This window comes from Rhinolophus hipposideros, assembly GCF_964194185.1.
Source record: "Rhinolophus hipposideros genome assembly, chromosome: 6".
Taxonomy (NCBI): Eukaryota; Metazoa; Chordata; class Mammalia; order Chiroptera; family Rhinolophidae; genus Rhinolophus; species Rhinolophus hipposideros.
Window position 1 is genome coordinate 18068788 of NC_138052.1, and position 20055 is coordinate 18088842.

The window sequence follows — 20055 nt, forward strand, 5'->3', positions numbered from 1 at the left end:
GATTTACAAAGAGATGTGATGAACTAGTACATGGAACACTGAAAAACCTACAATACATTGCAAAAGGAAATTAAAGAAGACCTAAAAAAATGGGATGATCATTCATATAATTGGAAGAATCAACATTGTTAAGATGGCAATTTTCCCCAAAAGTTCAATAGAGTCAATGTAATCCAAATCAAAATCTTAGCAGGGTTTTTTGAAGAAATCAACATAAAGATATGAAAATTTACATGAAAAGGCACAGGACTTACAATAGTAAAAATAAACCTGAAAAAGAGGGACAAGTTCAGAGGACTTATACTCCCTGATTTCAAGGTTTACTTAAAACTGCAAAAATCAAGATACTGTGGTATTAGCACAAGAACACACATATGGATCAACGGAACAGGACAGAATTTAGAAACAGATCCATACTTATATGGTCAACTCTTTTCCACAAAGGTGCCAAAGTAATTCAACAGGGTAAGGATAGTCTTTTCAACATATAGTGCTGGATCAACGAAATAGCTATATGGGGGAAAAAAACCCCTTGATCCTAAAATATTTGTGGCATTCGGTTAGACAGTTTTCTTAAACAGACTACAAAAATCACAACTATAGAATTAAAAACTTTTGCTCTTTATAAGGCAGTTAAAGAAAGAAAAGGCAAGCCACAGACTGGGACAAACTAAGTAGTTGCCAAACATACGTCTGACAAAGGGCTCATATTGAGAATGTATAGAAAGCTCTTATAACTCAAGTAGAAGACAATTAACCCAGTAAAAGAAATGGGCAAAAGATATGAAGACACTTCACCAAAGACATATAAATGACCAATAAGTACATAAAAAGATGCTCATTGTTAATCAATAGGGAAGTGCAGATAAAGCCACAAAGAAATACTGTGAAACCACCATGGCTGGCTCAGGATAAATTCTAAAATAGCTAAAATTAAAAAGACTGATATTTCTAAGTGTTGGTGATGATGTAGAGCAGTTTAAACTCTTATTCACTGCTGGTAGAAATACGAAACGGTACAGCTACTTTGGAAAACAGTATGGCAGTATCTTATAAAGTTATACACTTCTCATGCAACCTAGAAATTTCACTCCTAAATGTCTATCTAATAGAAATGAAAACATGTCTATACTAAAACTTGCAAACAAATGTTCCTATTCAGGAGCTTATGGTGTCAATGCGCCCGCTGTGTCCATGGAGACAGGCTAAGGGGGCCGAGCTCCGGCTGGAGGCACCTGCACGGCAAGGATGTCGCCTTTGATAGTCCCGGCCACTGTCCCCTGCAGCAAGAGGAAGCTGCAGCCCACCTGGACCGTCCTCACCCTGACAGCTTCAGCAGTAAACAAGATAAAACTTCTTAAAGATAAGCCTGGACATGTAGATGTGAAAGTCAATGTCTGAACCAGGGGATGTAATGGCCTTTCTGATACTCGAGGATATACAAAGACAAAAGGAGATTCTGATGAAGTTGTCTGTCTTTCCAAATCATTTTATAAATTCAAGGTAATTCCAGTCAAAATCCGGAATATACTATCAAATCTGCAAAACAATACTAGACAATGTTTTTAGAATCATAAACATTTAGTTAAAATATAAAAACAAAATAAGAATTAAAACACACTGAATTCATATAATAGTTATCACCAGGGTAGAAAGGAATAGAATCATAGTGGATACACAGGATACGTTAACTGTATCCATATTTATTTTCCCCTAAAAAAAGAAACTATTAGAAGCAAATATGACAATGTTAAGATTTGATAAAGTTGGGTGTCAAGTACAGGGGTATCCTTTTCAAGCTCCAATCTGGTTGGCATGTTTGGAAAACTTCTTAAGAAAAATAATTAAAAATATTGTATCACTCTAAGACTTTTACACAGTTTAATTTGAAAGCAGCTATAATTCTGTGACTTGAGAAGAAAAGCTCTGGGACCATTTTATTATACTATTTTAGGGCCTGGGGATTACATAATACAGGAAAAGATGGACAGTAGTCCATTTTATTCTTGGTGTGGCTTAAATTTATTCAACACTGTTGGGATGCCTATTATAGTCAAGATACTCTGGTAGAATATGAAAGATAAAAATTGAATATCTGCTTTTAAAGAGCTCATAATTTAGGTGATGAAATTAATTAAAAAAATAATATGCAGGTATTTATGATCTAGGGATAAAGTCCTACCTTTCTGTATTATGTTTTCTTTTCCTGTAGGAAAATACTTGCATTATTGTTTTGTTCTTGCCCATTATGTATGGTTCACTGTAAAATTAACATCAGCATTAATATACTTAATAGTCTAGAGGGAAAGTGTTTCTAATTATAATTCTTACACAGAAATTTCTTTGTGGTAGGGAAAATGGGAGTGCATTTTAGTGACATTCACTAAATACCAGTACCAGTTAAAAATGAAACAGAAAATTCTGTACTGTCTTTTATGTGAAATAAACTATTAAGCAACCCACCTCTTTCAGCTTTAAGAGCTCTATCCTTATACCCATCAACTTATATCTTGATATGAATACATGTTATGAATATATCAGTTTTCATTTGCTTATAGGCATTTACATAAATCAATTCTATGTTTTTCTCCCAAATTATAAATGTCAAGAACCAGTTATAGGGGCAGCTGGATGGCTCAGTTGGTTAGAGCATGAGCTCTCAACAACAAGGTTGCTTCTCAATTCCCACATGGGATGGGCTTCGCCCCTTGCAACTAAAGATTGAAAACAGCAACTGGACTTGGAGCTGAGCTGTGCCCTCTACAGCTGGATTGAAGGACACAGACTTGGAGCTGATGGGCCCTGGAGAAACACACTGTTCGCAAATATTTCCCAACAAAAATAAAAATAAATAAATGTTTTTTAAAAAAAGGACCAGTTATAAAATCAGACTGCCATGAAGTTACACAAAGACAACTATAATTACCTTTAAAATTTTATTGAAATTGAGGTTTAGAATGAACAATTTAATACAATATTATACTGAATATTTTCTAACCAGTATTCTCACCTGCTTTACATGATTTTTGGGCACAACTTTTAGGAATTGATACTTTCTGCCTAATTTTCCACAATATGCCAATTATACAATCATTACAATCTCAGATACTTCCCTAAAATTTTTCTTATCTCAATGTCAGAATTTAAAAAAATAAGCTCAAATATTGAAAATTTAAGACATTAATATTACAGCCACTGTAATATAGAAAAGAAAAAAATTTACAATCTTAACTGTTTAAAATTGTTAACATTTATTATACTAATACAGTATGAATTTTTAATATAACCATATGAATTTTTCATTAAAATGATCAACCATTCCCTACTGAAGCATGTCCAAAGTTATAAAAATCTTCTTTTAAAGTAACCTATGCTGAATTAATCCAAAAGTAATCGTGGCACTTTAGATAAGACATCTGTTCTACTACACATTTTAAGTACCTAAGTAAGGTACAGCCTGATTGATAGCAGGTTACTGGAAAAAATATCAAGCCTAGCTTTTTTTAAGGAGTGAGTCGTTTGGGGTCACGAGGGAACATTGAGGTCTGACGAATATTGTGCAATCCCAAAAACAGCATAGTCACCCGTTCCAATCCTAGGGAAAATAAAATAAATATCAATTCCTTTTCTGAAAACCTCTCAGGATCTTACTTACTGAAAACTACTAACATAATACTTTTCCTTATTTGGAAGGAAAATGAGTTCTATTATTTTGAATTTATTTAAAATTGAGTGTTTGGACCTGATTCAGAAATAGAGATGATACTGTACATGGGAAGGACAAAATGAGAAATTCTTAAGTTTTACGATTCTGTGAAATGTGAACTACAAAAATCTATGTAAATGTCTAAAATTTATGACTTAAATAAAAAAAACATTTTATAAGCCTGTATGTTTTCAAATGATACCAGATTCTAATTATGTAGTTCAGGTCATCAGTATTAGATGAGAGCCACAAACTTGTTCAAGTAAGTTTATTAATAGTACCAGAAATTTATTGTAATTCAACAGACATGTAACATGGTGGGTGGTTCCTTGTATAAATGACTCTAGAGTACATTATACTAAATGCTTTGAGTGTAGAATGTGACATAAATTTTGATATGTGACATAAATGCTACCTTACTGACAAGAATTAAGACCAAGTACCAGCTAAGAAACAGCAAAACTAGCAAATGAAACTTTTTATATGCAATTTATCTATTTCACTAAAGTTGTAGAAGACTAATACACCACACAAAGAAGGCAAGGTCAGAGAATATTTTTATATAGCAACAACTTTTAATTTTAAAGGAATATATTTAACTCTAAAACAAATATAACTAAGAGAATTAACATTTTTATTCCTATTCCTTACTAAAAAACATCTGCAGACGTGTATTTGAACCTTGTGTTACAGTACTCCAACACTAATCTAAAAAAAAAAACCAAAAACCAAAAATCACCCCAGCCCATCTTCCTCTCAAATGTTAATTATCAAAAATAGGTGGGGGGCAGCCGGATGGCTCAGTTGGTTGGAACACAAGCTCTCAACAACAAGGCGGCCGGTTCAATTCCCACAGGGGATGGTGGGCTGCACCCCCTGCAACTAAGATTGAAAATGGCGACTGGACTTGGAGCTGAGCTGTGCCCTCCACAACTAGATTGAAGGACAAAGACTTGGAGCTGATGGGCCCTGGAGAAACACAGTGTCTCCGAATATTCTCCAAAAAAACAAAAAAACATAGGTGGTATTTTGATAGCCATTCAAGTGTCCTTCTTCACAAGATAAAAATTTACATTGTCAAGAGTTACAAAAGTTTGTAATATTATACAAAGTGCACATTACTGAATAACAGAAAATAGTAATGAATTCTTCTTAAAACTTAAAACTCTATATTCAATGTAGCTTTGTTTGTAATAACCTATATGTCCATCAACAGGAAGCTGGTTATCCTTTCAATGGATTCTATGTGTGTTAAAAAAAAGAATGGAAAAGCTCTTTAGGTATTGATAAAGAACGAGGTACTCAGCATAATATTCTCAAGGTCCATCCAGGTTGTTGTAAATGGTAAGATTTCTCTTTTTTTTTTAATAGCTGAGTAATACGCCGATGGGAGGGGGGGAGGGAATGCGAAGAAGGTGAAGGGATTAGAAAGAGCAAATCAGTAGACACAATATAGTCATGGGGATGTGAAATACAGAATGGGGAATACAGTCAACAGTGTTGTAAAGATTATGTAAGACGCCAGATGGGCACTGGACTTAGCAAAGAGATCGCTTCACAGACTGTGTAGACGTGTGACTAATGCGCTGTACAACTGAAGCTGAAATAGAATAATATTGTATGTCAACTATAAGAATATATATATGTGTGTGTGTCAACTATAAGAATACATATATATATATATATATAGTTATGGGAGGTGTAGTACAGCATAAGGCAGATAGTCAATGGTATTGTAACAGTTATATAATATGTAAGAGGGGTAATAGCTTGGGGGAGGAGGGTTATCACTTTGTGAGGGGTGTAAAGATTTAACTATTATGTTGCTTTGTACACCTGAAACTAATAAAAAAAATAACGAGTTACAAAATATAGTAAATGAAAAATTCAAGGTATTGAATGGTCTATGTAGTATGCTACAATTTGTACAAAAATGTATTTTTAAAGTGTATATAGTTTTGCATATCTAAAGATTATCTTTGCAGAGGGAGGTGAATGCACACTCTTCTAAAATTCTTTTAATTTTAAAATTTTAAAATTATATTACCTATTCACCAAAAACCTCTAAACAAATAACAAAGAAAAATTCAACAGAAGTTAAGATTCTGAATTCTTTGAAAGAGTCTTTGATATGGACACCTAAAAGCTGAGTTAACATTTACTCATTTTAAATCACAGAGTAGTATCTTACATATACACTAGACTTGGTCCTAAAAGTCAATGAAATGCTACTTTCAACAAAAACATTTAGCAGCAATATAAGCTAACTCAAAGGAGAGCTTTAATTTGGGCTAATCTGAATGAAATTAAGGATGCAGAAAGAAAACAGGATATTCAATTTATGAGACATTTTGCTTTTAAAGCCTTAAGAGAAAAAGGATGGTGAGAACTTTATTACAATATTTTAGAACATACATGTTAGCTGTTCACTTTGTTCCTTGGAAATCAAATTTTCACTTAGTTATAACTCACTTTAAAAAAATTCTTTTAATTCAAATTGTGTTACACTGAGCACTTATGCACTTATTTGTAAGCATTAACATACAAAATTTACTTTTTTGTAGTCTAATACTTAAGATATTTAGCTAGAACTGAATAAACACTTTGCCAAATGAAATCTGGGTTGGAAATATAATTGTCATAATATTAAAGGAGTATTACCAATGCCTCCACCAGCATGAGGAGGGGCTCCAAAGCGGAAGGAATCAATGTATGCCTTAATTTTCTCCAAATCTAGAAAAAACCAAAACAAACATAATTTATCATCTCATTTAGCTTAAAAAGTGCAAAAGCAATCATTGTCCAATGAAGATTAAAAGAAATAATGGTGTTTCTGAGAAGTCTTTAAAAGGCTTAAAATGTGTTGTTTCAGAATATACACTACTCTCCTAAAAATATACTTAAGCTGTTTACCAATTCCATGATGCAAGGCTCTCTCTGTTAGCAGCTGAGGATCATGTATTCTTTGAGCTCCTGACAGTATTTCTTCTCCTCTCATGAACATATCATAAGAATTGGACTGTTTCTGCAAGAAAACCAAACAAACAAAAAACACCATTTTTCAAGTGGTTACCATACTATTTCCATTACACATCGGTGGGAAAAAAAATCTCTGTTGCATGAAGAGCATGCTCATTTTTTCTTACAATTAATGATGTAACTTGCTCCAGTGAACATAATTTCTTTAAAATGGATTAAACTAGTGAGGGTTGAATAATAAGTTCTTCCTTGCCTCTATCAAATTTTATGCTCCCCTTCTCCCACATCTTCCAATAACAAATCAGAACACCACATCTCACTGCTAAGAAGTAGTGCTGATTCTTATTTCACTTTAGCAACTCAAATGTTTTTAAGTGTGGTAGGAATTTTGGGCCACTTCTGGAACTTCAATTATCAATTAAAATTTCTTTTTTATTTTAAGAAAAGCAAATTAAACATCAACTCACCATAGCTTAACCTATTCCCTATCAAGTTTTAACTAACTTTTCCTGTCTTTCAATAAATCAGTGGTTCTTAAAGTGTGATTCCTGGATCAGTAGTTTCAGCGTTACTTGGAACTTGTTAGAAATGCAAATTATCAAGCCCCACCCTACACCAAGTAATCAGAAAGTCTGGTGATGGGGCCCAGAAATCTGTGCTTTAAAAAGCCCCCCAAGGAATTCTGATGCATACCAAAGTTTGGGAACCACTGCGATAGAAAAATAGTAAAAGGCCACAAGACAATATTTAGATTAACTCCCAGGACAGAATGTTAATTCTTAGTTCAAGGTCAAAAATAAATTTGCTAATGTCTGCCAAATCTAGTAATACCATTTATTGTTTATATGGTGTTTCTTCCTCGTAAATCTTCAAAAAATGACACATGAAAATGACTTTTAATATAGGTTTTTGGGACTAATTTGCTAGAATATTTGGATTTCATTTTAACCTGAATTGACAGAAACTAGTAGAAATATATGTAACAGTGTGACCACTGAAACTGCAAATTAGTAATGAAAACCATTATTCCCACTGTACAATTTGACATAGTGACAGTAAAATTTTCCTCCTTCCCCCAAACAGTTATTTAAAATCAAATTACTTACAAGATTTTTTGGGTCAGGCATGGTATAGAACGGTCTCACAGCCAATGGATATTTATCAAGAATATAAAAATCTGTATCATACTATAAAAAGAACACATACAATTAAAATAGATTTTTAAAAAGTTTAATGAAAGTAAAAAGAAGGCTAACCTTGTGGTAATTACTGTCCTTTTTTATACGTAAGTTTTGTTGTTCAAGATTACTGTAATAACACTGTATATACAATAAGTATTCTGCTTCTTTCAAGTAATGTCTGTAGCCTATAGTATTTTGCCATGATGTACATACAGATTCTTCCAACACTTAATTTTTAGGAGCTGTTGACTATCCATTCAATCATAGTTCAAATGTTTATTTTTTTTGGGGGGGGGACATATAATCTCCCTCTAATTTCCCCCCACATCAAAAATTATGCTGCAGTAAACTTTGCTTTTCATTTTTTTCCTTTGCTATTCTAGCTCATTTAGTTCTTCAGGTGCATTTTATAGCTGCTTATGTTTGGGAAATTATCCCAAATATCTCTGGCTTTTATAAAGAGTAGCAAAAAATTTAAACTTATAAATTATTTTGGGAAAAACTGACATCTGTGTAATATTCATCTTCAAAAAACCTTGATTATCTTTCCGATAATTAAAATTTTAGTTTAGATATCAAAAAGAAATTTGGTAGTTTTCTTCAAATGAAAACTATAATTGAAGTAAATAACATTAACAAGTAATTATGATATTTTTGTTTGAAAGAATACTATGTGACCTACATATAATTAAAAAGAAATCAATCACATTTCAACTGTTTTGACGTTAAACATTTTTGCTAAAACTGGAGTGTAAAGGGAATGTCAACAGAAGCAACAAACTGGAATTGGCTGTGCTGAAATAGCATTTTAAAGGTATAAACTCTATAAACTCAACACAGCAGTTTCAGAAGTTCCCCAGTCAGTCTAGTGGTTTAGAATGCAACCAGCAGGAGGAGCTCAAGAACTGTTTTCATTTCGTTACACAATTCTCTTTTAATTTCTTTAAAGAACACACTAACTTTAGCTTTTATCTTCTTGGGAGTTTTAGGAAATGAGATAGGAAAGTAGCTTTCACATAAGAGGCAGAAAGAAGACTTATTTTCCCTCAAAATGCTCATGAATCAGCAGGGGTACTCAGGGAAGACCATTTCTCAATAATTTCAAATCATCTTGAGGTCTTTTCTAACAAATCTGAAATCTGACATAGATACGACTTTTAGAGATACCTCAGTGCAAATCAGTACAAAAAATTAAATACTGAGCTAATCAAACCATATTATTCCAGGAAAATTAGTCCCCTCTGCAACTGTTCTTTAATACCAGGATACATTTTAGATTTAGAAAAAAAAAATACAGCATGTACAAGAGTCCTACCTTTTCCTTTACCAAACGACCCAACAGCTTTTCATTTGGTGTACTGAAAAACAAAGCAAAACAAAACATGAGACCAGGTGTTTGAAGATCAAACAGCAACTTAAAAGAATTAGTAAATAAATAAAGCACTCCTTCTATTTGAAGTTCTCAAGGGATAAAAAATTCAGCCAAAATACATAGTTGTCTATTCTGCTACTTTTTAAAAAGGCAAGTGCTACTGGAGACGACTTATAAATGCACCTGGTACAGCGACTTAGCATTTTGTAGGTGCGGCCCAATAATATTTAAATAAAACCTAACACAGAATTTAGCAATGGATTCAGAAATAACATGGATGAGATAATTTCCTACAATTACGTAAAAGTGCACTATACAACATTAGCTATTCTTGTGATGAAGTGATTCCACTTCAAAATAGTCTCTCCTTTTTGTTAGTCTTTATCAAAGGTTTATAAAACAAAAATCAGTGTTTCTAAGTCTTTAAATATAATATTGTTTATATAAACCTGTTACGTTTTTATAGCCAAGAGGTTGCTACTTTAGCATCTATCCTATTTAAGAACAATTTCCAAAATACTTAAGAAAATATTGCCCAACTTAAAGTAATTATAGAATGCATGATTTGCCATTAAGTTGTCATCTAGCAATGTAGGGGATGCTTAAAAGCATATATATATTTGTTAAACAAACAAAAATATAGGATTTTGAGTAAAATGTTTTAATAAAAAACCCTAAAAAATGCAATAATTATCCCTTTCCTTCTTACATCCACATGAATTGTTGTGATATCTTATTTTAACTTAAGAACACTTAAAGACTGAGAAGGGTAACATCTTAGATGATAAAATCACAAGCAAATGTCCCTATATTCTTTACAGCATTACAAGTATGGGGAGTGAAAACAAAAAATGGTGTTTATAAATAAAACTACTAAAGCTTTGGCAAACCACATTCAATCATAACATTTTATTTCAGATCCCATATTAGACAAAACGGCATCATACTATATACCCAAAAGTTAATAAAACAGAAGTTTATCAGCTGGGTGAAAAAAAATTATCATTCATTAATACATTAATTCTTTCATATCTAAAACCTAATTACTAAAGTTTTAAAAATTCCAAAGACATACCTCAGGTCTTCTTCGTCTCCCATTTCAATTCCAGCTTCCCTAAGCATAGCCAATGCTTCACAATACTCTAGTCTTAAAGTTGGCTCCAAAAATTTGAATGGCTCACATGGGAATTGTTTATTCACTGTCTGAATTTCAGTTTGAAACCTATTTGAAGAATGATTTAGAGTTAATAAAAATGTGTGAGATAAATAGTTTTCCCACAAGAGGTCACTGTGGCAATACGCAAAAATCATTTTAAAAAAATTCAATACTGGTAAAATAAGGAGCATAAATAGTTTTTATTCATCCATACTCTTGATACTACAGTTTTTTTCTATTAACAAAGAAACAACATTTTTAACATTTCACAGAAGTCACACTATCTGTGCAATGATGAAGAAAGGGCAACCCTTGAGAAGTTCAGGGGCAGAAGCTCCATGGTCAGCTAAGCACCCTCTCCAGCTAAACCACTCAGCCCCACACAGCCTCCTAGCTGACCCGAGAGCCCGTTTCTAAGTGGCTAGTTGACAAGGACCCCTAAGTAGCCGGTTGACAGGGATCCAAGAGCCAACTGTACATACTACTAGTTCTATGCATTCCACTGATAATTTTGAAATTCAGAAGTAACAACTCAAAAGGAAATGCTTTTAGAGCAAAGCTCTTTGAGTAAAATCAGCCTCAGTACAGAAATTGTCTCAGGGACTGTTAGGCTCATCAGTAGCAGTAGCAACAGCTAAGAAAAAAATACAAGGTGTGATCAAAAGAAACGGTGAATGTTTAATAAAAATAATTTATTACAGTAAAAGACATAATGCCATTAATCTCTCTCAAAATACCCCCCTTTGCTTCAAACACACTTATCCCATCGTTCTTGCCACTTTGTGAAGCAGTTCTGGAAGTTCTCTTTCGTGAGTGTCTTTATCCTCTATCATGACAACGCTTCCTATCACACATCGCTGCTGGTATAAGCAATTTCTGTCCAATAAAACCATTACAGTGTGTCCTTATCCACCTTATTCACAGGGTCTGGCTCTGTGTGACGTCTGGCTCTTCCCCAGTCAAAATGATTCAGGACACTGAGGCAGCCACGACAGCGCAGCTAAAGACACTCAGGAAAGAGGACTTCCAGAACTGCTTCAGAAAGGGGCAAGAACGAGGGGATAAGTGTGTTTGAAGTGAGATGGAGTATTTTGAGGGGAATTAATGGCAATGCGTCTTTGACTGTAATAAATTTTACATTTAAACATTCACTGTATTTTTTGATCACACCACATATGTGGTAAGAATTGAGTACCTATCTTTGTCACATAAAATCACATTTGAATCAATACTATATTACCAAGAAAAAATGTTACCAAAAAATTAGAGGTGGCCAAAATGGACTAAAAAAAAAAAAAAATTAAGTTAAAGAATGAAATTTAAACATGTAAAATATTTAATATCATTTCTCAGTCTTATGTTGTTACCACGGTGGCACTGAAGGATTAAAACTTTATAACTCATATCAGCAAACATTGCGAGAAACATAAAATACCCATTTTATGAGGTACTGAAAAATTTGAATTTTTAATCCTTTAACGCTTGTTATTATCACCAAGGAAGACCAAATGAATGAATACTCGTCTTATCTTCCTCCATTCCCATTATACGGTAAATTTGTTTAGGAGAGTGCCAATTTCTTTCCCATTTTAATAATCACCATTATAGTGTCTACCCTCTAAACAGTAGACATAAGACAAAACTACTGCTGTGGAGGATGATATTTTATTAAGGTTAAAAGGCGTATTTTTGCTGAGGTATCTATGGAGGAAATGATAGCTAGAAGTTACTTGAAAATGACAGAGGGTAGGAGAAATGGGTAAAACAAAACTGGCCATGTACTGACAATAGTTGAAACAGGGTAATGAGTAAGTACATGGGGTTCATCAGGTGAGCCTCCCTACTTTTGTGTTTTTAAAATTTCCCTAATTAATAGAATTCGAAAAAGTATGTTTACAGTCTACAAAAGAGTAGAAATTAAAACACTATCACTTACTGATCAGTTTTAAAGACTTTCATGGAGTAATAAAGCTTAGCTTGGTAGAAGAAGAATTAAGACGACACCAATAATTGATTTTTAAATTGCTTTTCTTTGCTTTGGATATTAACTCCCCTTCATGTACATCAAAGGTAATACAAAAATATGACTATCAATATCTTAAAATACGTTTGTATATTATTCTTCTGTGAGAGATAAATATTAAATGAAAAACATGAGAAGGACATGACATAAGCCAGGGAATATAATTTACAACTGACACAGACACTTAGAATTCCTAAATAATTTATAGAATATAGAAAGATCGCTTTTATTTCCAAGTTGAACCCTTAAGTCTACTGAAAAAATCCAGTGACTGAGTCTCTAATTTGTATGTAGAGATTTGATTAATTCCAAGGACCTGATTCATGGTTGGTCTGTTTATTATAAAAACCAAAGTAGAAATTTCATATTCTAATAGAGACGATATCATCAATACCTAAAATAAATGGGTTTCAGAAACTTTCTTGAATTACAAATGTGAAAAGAAAATGAGAAAAGCTGTTACTTCATTGTAGTTTCAAAGGATATTTTGTTTTATAAGAACATTAGTTATTCCATAGATTAAACCTGAATGAAATTTGCTTAAAATAAACTACTGAAACGTTTCAGAGAACAAAGATTTTTTTTTTTAAAAGGCTGTCTACAATTAACTAGTCATTAAAGTTACAATGCAATGCAAAGAACGCCTGGAAAATATTGGTGTACATGCTACAGTACTTTTATAAGATCAGTGATTAATGATTAATTTCTATTAGACTTGCACTGGAGTAAATAAGCATAATATTTCTGAACTCTTTCGGTATCAATGAAGCATATCCAAATGTATCAACAATTAACAGTTAAATCAGTGATCTTCAAATAAAAATTTCAAATACAGTCCTTTGTCAGTTATCAAAGCACTAAGTCTGTAATAGCCTACTTGCGCAAGTATGGAGAAATGAAAAAAAAAAGACTCTTGATCCTAAGTAATTTGCTTTCTATTTTCTTTTTTCTTCTATGTTACTCATCACAGGTAAGAAATTTTCAGTGACCTTTACGGGAGAAACTATTTCTCAGTTTAGAGGGTTTACCTAAATGAACATTATATGTAAATCAATTTTCTGAACATCAAGAATATGTCTAATAATTTTCTGTAAATGTTATCAATTCACCAGACCCAAATAAGTCGGAAGTCCATTCAAGTGTACTAGTTTCTAATCTTTATTGGGTACTCAATGTAAATACAAATTGATCTAAGAATTAACCCTTCCTGACACAGGATTGACATACACAGAGAGATTCAGTGAAGGTTAGAAACTAGTAGAATGAAGGAACTTTTTACATTTGCAGTAAGTAATATTAACCTTCACTTATAATAGCTGAGGAAACTGAGGCACAGAGTTAAATAATTTGCACAAGCCTCACCCAGATAGGTTGCAGAGCAGGGATTTGAACGTAGGCCACCTGGATCTAGCTGAATCCATGCTATTAATCATTACCCCATAAATACTTCCCAAATCATAATAAACTGCTAAAGAAGTAACACAGACTCTTTTTCTTGACATATTCAGGATGTCAGTATAAAGGAAAATACAAACATAGTTAGGCTGTTAACAATCTGGGAAACTTCCCCACCAAAATGAGGTTAACTAGCTGAAACCCCAATTGACTTGGATCCAGAATAGTATTTGGAGTGTGGATTTTTTTCATTAGCTGATCATCTAACTATCAAGTCTTTATATATACACTTATGTTCAGTAAAAACTTAGTTTACACATTTCAACTCAAGAATTATTGTAGAACCCAAATTGATTTGAAAGTAAGTCCATTTAGGGATATGAAATGTATCCCCCCCCTTTTTTTAATACCTTTCTTGAAGTCCTTTGAATATCTGTACTAAGGTATCAGCAATTTCTTCTACAACTTCATGGTAATGGTAATTAAAAGCCATTTCAATGTCCAAACCAACAAATTCAGTTAGGTGTCTGTGGGTATTAGAGTCTTCAGCTCTGAACACTGTAACATTAACAAAAGATATACATAGTAAATCGTGTTTTGTATTTTGGGAAATTGGGATTTAAATACAAAATTCTATTTACTAGTACTCAAATGGTACTATTTTCATTATCACTATAGGGTTGGAAAGACCTGTGACGAGCCATGTTTCAGCATTCTCTTGGATGGCAAATTTATTACAAACTCCTACAGTCATGTAGTAAAAGCTGTAACAAATGTAAATTAATAAAAGAGACTCCTGAGAACCCCGAGGGAATAAAAGTTCCTGAGGTACTTTTTCAATAATTAAAACTAGATTCAATACAGTGAGTTCTTAATTTTATTAAAAATTGACTCAAGCTAAATGAAATCTGTACAAATGAAGTAACATTATACACATTTCAGCCACTATCTCAATCCAGCTCTTCTCTTCACTGCAGTTTCCTCCTTTCTAGTCTTCCTGACTCTAGCTCTGTTCCATCTTATACATAATATTCCTATAACACAGCTTTGCTCAGTAAAAGCATGCATTTTAAAACTAAGATACTTTATTCCTTTTTCTGCTGTAGGAATACATAATGCTTATGATTCTATTCAAATAAATGATGCTCAACAGTTTAAAGAACTATTGAGCATACAGTGTTTTTTTTTTTAACAAATGTCTACCCAAGCACATTGTCATTTTTAACTTAAAGTCTAGTGTTTCTGTAGTCATCATATAAAAGGATTTAAGCTTAAAAAATGTGTGTAAAACATGTTTCTAAAACCCTAATTATGGTATAATTAATGAATTTTGAGACAATCATAACTGCCATCATAACCTTACCTGGTCCAACACAGAAGACCTTCTCAAAATCAGCACAAATACACATTTGCTTGTATAGCTGTGGGGATTGAGCTAGGTAAGCATTGTTTTTAAAATATGACACTGTAAATACATTGGCTCCTCCTTCACTGGCAGCTGAAATAGAAACATTAATGTTATTACAATCAATTGTAAGCTTATCAATGCAAACTTCAAAAATAGTTTATACTTTTGATTAAAATACTTCATTTAAAAAAACAACTGGAAAATCAAGAATTTGCAGAGAAACCTTCGTCTATATATGTCTTACACCTGCTTGTAAACAGTTTATATTTAGGAGAGATCTGCTTCTTTGCTAAACCTTCATTTTACTTCTTTGGATATATACATTCTCTTTCTGTGTCAATTTCAAAATCTATTAAAGCTAGTTTAGGGTTGTAAAATCTTTTTTACACAGAAAAAAGATATTCTTAATAATTTTTCTATAATAATTATCAAGAATTTAATGTTCAACTTTTTATTTACAACTAAATGCCATTTATAACACACATTTTTGGTGTTACTTAAGCAACTCTAAAATGATTAAAAGTTGGTTCTCATATACGAATGAGAATTAATGAGATTTTTCCTACCTGCAATATTTAGTATTAATTTTGCAATGCAATTTATACAAAACAAAGTTGCAATACCAATTTAAAAAGAAATCTACATAATGAAAGTAGTTTTTGGTGCAAGTTGTATAACAACAATCTTGCTTCGTGTGTTATTGCCTCATTTTATAATCATTATCACAATGATTCCTGAAATAAGGGCATGTAGTATTATTGATGTTAGTGATATGTGACTGGTGCTATATAGCACAGTCTCGAAATAAATAGTCTCATAGAAATAAACGTTAAGAGATACCTGGGATTCTCAAATTAAAAAAATAATAATATTAAGTAACTTAGGGGAAAGCAAATTATCTTTATACTTGATCTTAGCCAAAAGTCTGAGAAACAATAGCAAATTATTTTTAAAAATTAAGAGAAATATCTTAAAGCATACCTGAGATAATTTTAGGAGTTTGGATCTCCACAAAACCCTTGTTAAGTAAAGTCTCTCGGAAAAGATGGCAGATGCCAGACTGGAGACGAAAGACTGCCTGACTAGTTGACGTCTATAAGACATAACAAAATTTAATTAAATCAATTTGACATATAAATGAAATAAATGAATGATACTTCCTGGGTGGTGTAGGGCTTAGAGGACATAATGCCCCATCTAGAGAGTTAGCTGACGTTGCCATGTGGGCCCAGTATTGCCAGATTCACCTCCAACTTTTTAAGGAAAGCCATTTAGATCTAATGTAAAAACTCCCATTTTTCAATGGTGGCAATGAATTTAAATAATAAAAAAAAATGATGTGGGCCGAAGAAAAATACTCTTTGGGCTAAATTCTAGGGGCTTAACCAATAACTTGTGTGAACAAATAGCATAGACAAATACAGTATGATGTCTAACTGCTGTGGACAAAATTATGAAAGCTCTGAGGTTTATAGGCAGTTTCCATTAATATGGAAAAGGTAAAAGCAGATAAAAAGCAAATAATAAGGGGAAACATGAATGTATGCTAAGGGCAGACCTGCATGATTGCAGAAAAGTTGGAAAGATCTTACAGAGTGACAAAGAATTTAAGCTTTAGGTAGAATGTGTTACGTAAAGGAGGAAGATGTGGTCAAAACATTAAGAAAGAAAGATGACATTGGTTTTACTACAATGATGAAACCACAAATTCTTTCACTTGCAACCAAGCCAGAAAGAGAACCAGAAGACCAATGAGATTACTATATAAAAAACGTCAGGACCAACTACTTATTTATTATTAATATTGTGCTCACATCAAATTTAAAGGACTGAGGCATTAATTACTAATCTCTACCAGGTTGTTCTAAAATGTGCACATAATTTCTTCCACAGTTTTGTAGTGATAGTAATGGTTATGTTTCCACTTGCTGACTAACTTGTCTAAAACAGGCACCACCTGGAAGCAAGCCCATTTATTGGCTACATGTTCCTTTGTCATTTTAAAATGAAGCAAATCAATACTCTGTGAATGATTACCCGATTGTCCTTGTTGCCTACAATTCTTTTTAGGGGAAGGGTCTGTTTGGAAAGGTAAACTGTTTCTTGTATTATCATACTTACATATAGGCAAATGCCAATTAGTTCTATACCTGAGATGGGTATGTTATCTCTACCCTCCTTGATTTCGGCACAATCATGTCACTTAAAATAAATGAGACAAAAAATAAAAAGAGACATACCCTAAGATCAATGACTCTGTTGTCTAATCTTGTATCCTGGTTAACAGTAGCTCTTCCTTCCTAAAAAAAAAGATGAAAAAACAGATTTTACTAATTTTTTTCAGAGTACAAAAAACACTTTTAGAAGCCATGTTTACTTTTAAGTGACAATAGGTGTGTTTATGTGTGTTAATTATGTGTTTATTATGCCCCCAAATTAGGGATCCAAGAAAGAGAAGCAGAGCTTCTTGGAAAGAAGAGAAATGAGAATGAATAGAGATTAATGCTTTCTTTCCATCTCCCACCCCCAAAAGCCTTGCCTCATTATTGGGACATCAGAAGAATTAATCACTTGCACCTTCACTGATTCCTGGATTTTCCCTGCTAGTTAAAGACAGATATAAGCTGATAGAGTAGTAATTCTCATTGTATGGTCTGGGTATCAATGAGACACTTTCAGGGAGTCCATGAAGTCAAACCTATATTTCTTTTTTTTTTTTTTATTATTATTTTTTTATTTAATATTTCTTAATACCTTTTCTTTCTCACTTTCTCCTGACTATACTGAGGAGTCTTCCAAAGGCTTCAGTATGTGTACCATCACAACAAAATGAATGCAGAGGTAGATATGAGAATCTAACTTGTCTACTAAGCCATACATTACAAAGATCTGTAGATATATTTATATTATTGTCACTTTTAATAAATTAATATTAACATTTTCAGTTTTAATGTCTCATACTGAAAATATTGACAGATATACCTGCAAAAACAAAAGTTTGTGGGGTCAATTATTTTTAAGAGTGTAAAGGGATTTGTAGACCAAAAAGTTTGAGAATTGTTGATGTAAGAACAAACTTAAATAAAAATGAATCTCAAATCAACAGGTACCCTTCGTAAAAAAGCAGGGCATCAAGTTTTCAATGTTTTGCAGACTAAACACACAGAGGAAGCATAGTATTTCAAAAGCATGATTTTTAACCTCTTCTCCTTCCGCCTCAGGCCGAATGGCATCCTCCAGCTGTAAGGGCAAACGGGGTTCAGCCAAACTGATCACATAAATCTGAAAGAGAGAGATTACCAAAAATATCACAAAGCACACAAAACCTGTCATCTTTTGCTTAAAAAAATCCCGCAAAACTACAGCTGACTTAAAGCAATGTTTGCATACATCTTTAACTGAAACTACTTGCTAAAATCAAACAAGATGGAATATGTTTTTTCACCTATAAAATAATATTTCTTGCCTACCTTCCTGGGTTGTTGAAACTGTCAGGTGAGATAACATATACACAAATACTGCGTAAACTCTAAGGTGCATACCAATGTGATAACTAAGTAAATAACTGGAGTTGAGGGGCTTGGGCTAAGGCCTCGTATTGTCACGTAAAAGCTGTTGTTAAGCAAATCACTTAACCTCAGAACTTCAATATTCTACTCTGTAAAATGAGATCTGCATTAAGAATCAAATGTTGTAATGAATATAAAAACACTTTGCTCACTTGAAGGGGCCATTAACAAATGAGTTATTGCTAACAGCATTTAGCCATTTCTATCGCTAGAACCAAAGTCAGCCCTACTCAGCTACACCTCTTCTTCCTTTTCTCATTCTTTTCCCAAATATCCCTGCATTGCCTTCTTTCATCAAACATGTCATATATAATTTCCTGCTGCTTTCATGGCTGGGAGCTGCCTTGGAAGGTATTCCTTTATGGTGTTAAAATCCCTCAATAGTCACTCACACTAATTGCACATTTTAGTGCTAAAAAGCAGTTAGGTCATAAAGAATTAGCTACTCTTAAAACACGTTACCCTATTAATTATTCCCAACTACGCCTAGAAAACCTGCTAAAGCACAAAAGGGACACAGACCTTATTTAGTTGAGTCAGGAAAGGAAATTATATTCTTCCAGTTGGGAGATCACATTTAGAATTCAGCTGAGACACTTCAAGAAAAAGTGTCAGAAGGCTACTCCAGTCCTCACAGTGAATAGAATTATTCGTCACCACCCCCTTCACCCAAGTTGTAGTGCTTCCCTCTGATGATTTAAAAGAAAGTTTATTTCCAATGCAAGGTTGGAGAACTGGACAGCTACCTCTGTTATTTTTATAACTAACAGAAACTCATCATCTCCTTCATTAGGTTGTGAGCACTGATTCCTAAAACTTCACGTAGTGCTTGGTACAAAGTGTATACATATATATATATATATATATATATATATATATATATATATGTATACACTCAGTGACTGTTGGCTGAATAAATAAATGAAGGTAAGAGCCATTGTTTATTATATGATTCTATTTAGTATACAATATTTATGCTTTATGAGATACTTTATAATTATTTTTATTGAGGCAAAATTTGTCTATAATCTTTTTAGGCTTTAATTTATTGTTAACATTCATTAATGGTGTACTAAATGCTAGATAATCAGAATGTTTTAGAAGTACATTTATTTGCTCTATTCACCAAATGATATGTTGCTTGGAAGACAGGGGGTTGTTTTTCTTGATCAGTAGACCCTTAGGCTGGTTTGCGTTTACTAAATGACAGACTTCTCCGTGGAGTTGTTTAAAATGAGAACAAAGTAATTTGGCAAGTTAGGTCAG

General features: G+C 32.9%; 1 protein-coding gene across 1 annotated transcript in view; it reads right to left on the bottom strand.

The window, feature by feature from the left end:
* Positions 1–2904: 2904 nt before the first annotated feature.
* The window catches only part of DARS1 (aspartyl-tRNA synthetase 1), a 50653-nt gene continuing 33502 nt past the window's right edge, over positions 2905–20055 (bottom strand). The window contains exons 6-16 of the mRNA XM_081052202.1: positions 18422–18502; positions 17461–17520; positions 16202–16313; positions 15176–15310; positions 14223–14370; positions 10314–10460; positions 9182–9224; positions 7792–7872; positions 6620–6731; positions 6368–6439; positions 2905–3595 (exon numbers count right to left, since the gene is read on the bottom strand). Coding sequence (XP_080908328.1) covers positions 3504–3595; positions 6368–6439; positions 6620–6731; positions 7792–7872; positions 9182–9224; positions 10314–10460; positions 14223–14370; positions 15176–15310; positions 16202–16313; positions 17461–17520; positions 18422–18502 — 1083 coding nt within the window. The 3' untranslated portion in view covers positions 2905–3503. The remainder of the gene's footprint in view (positions 3596–6367; positions 6440–6619; positions 6732–7791; positions 7873–9181; positions 9225–10313; positions 10461–14222; positions 14371–15175; positions 15311–16201; positions 16314–17460; positions 17521–18421; positions 18503–20055) is intronic.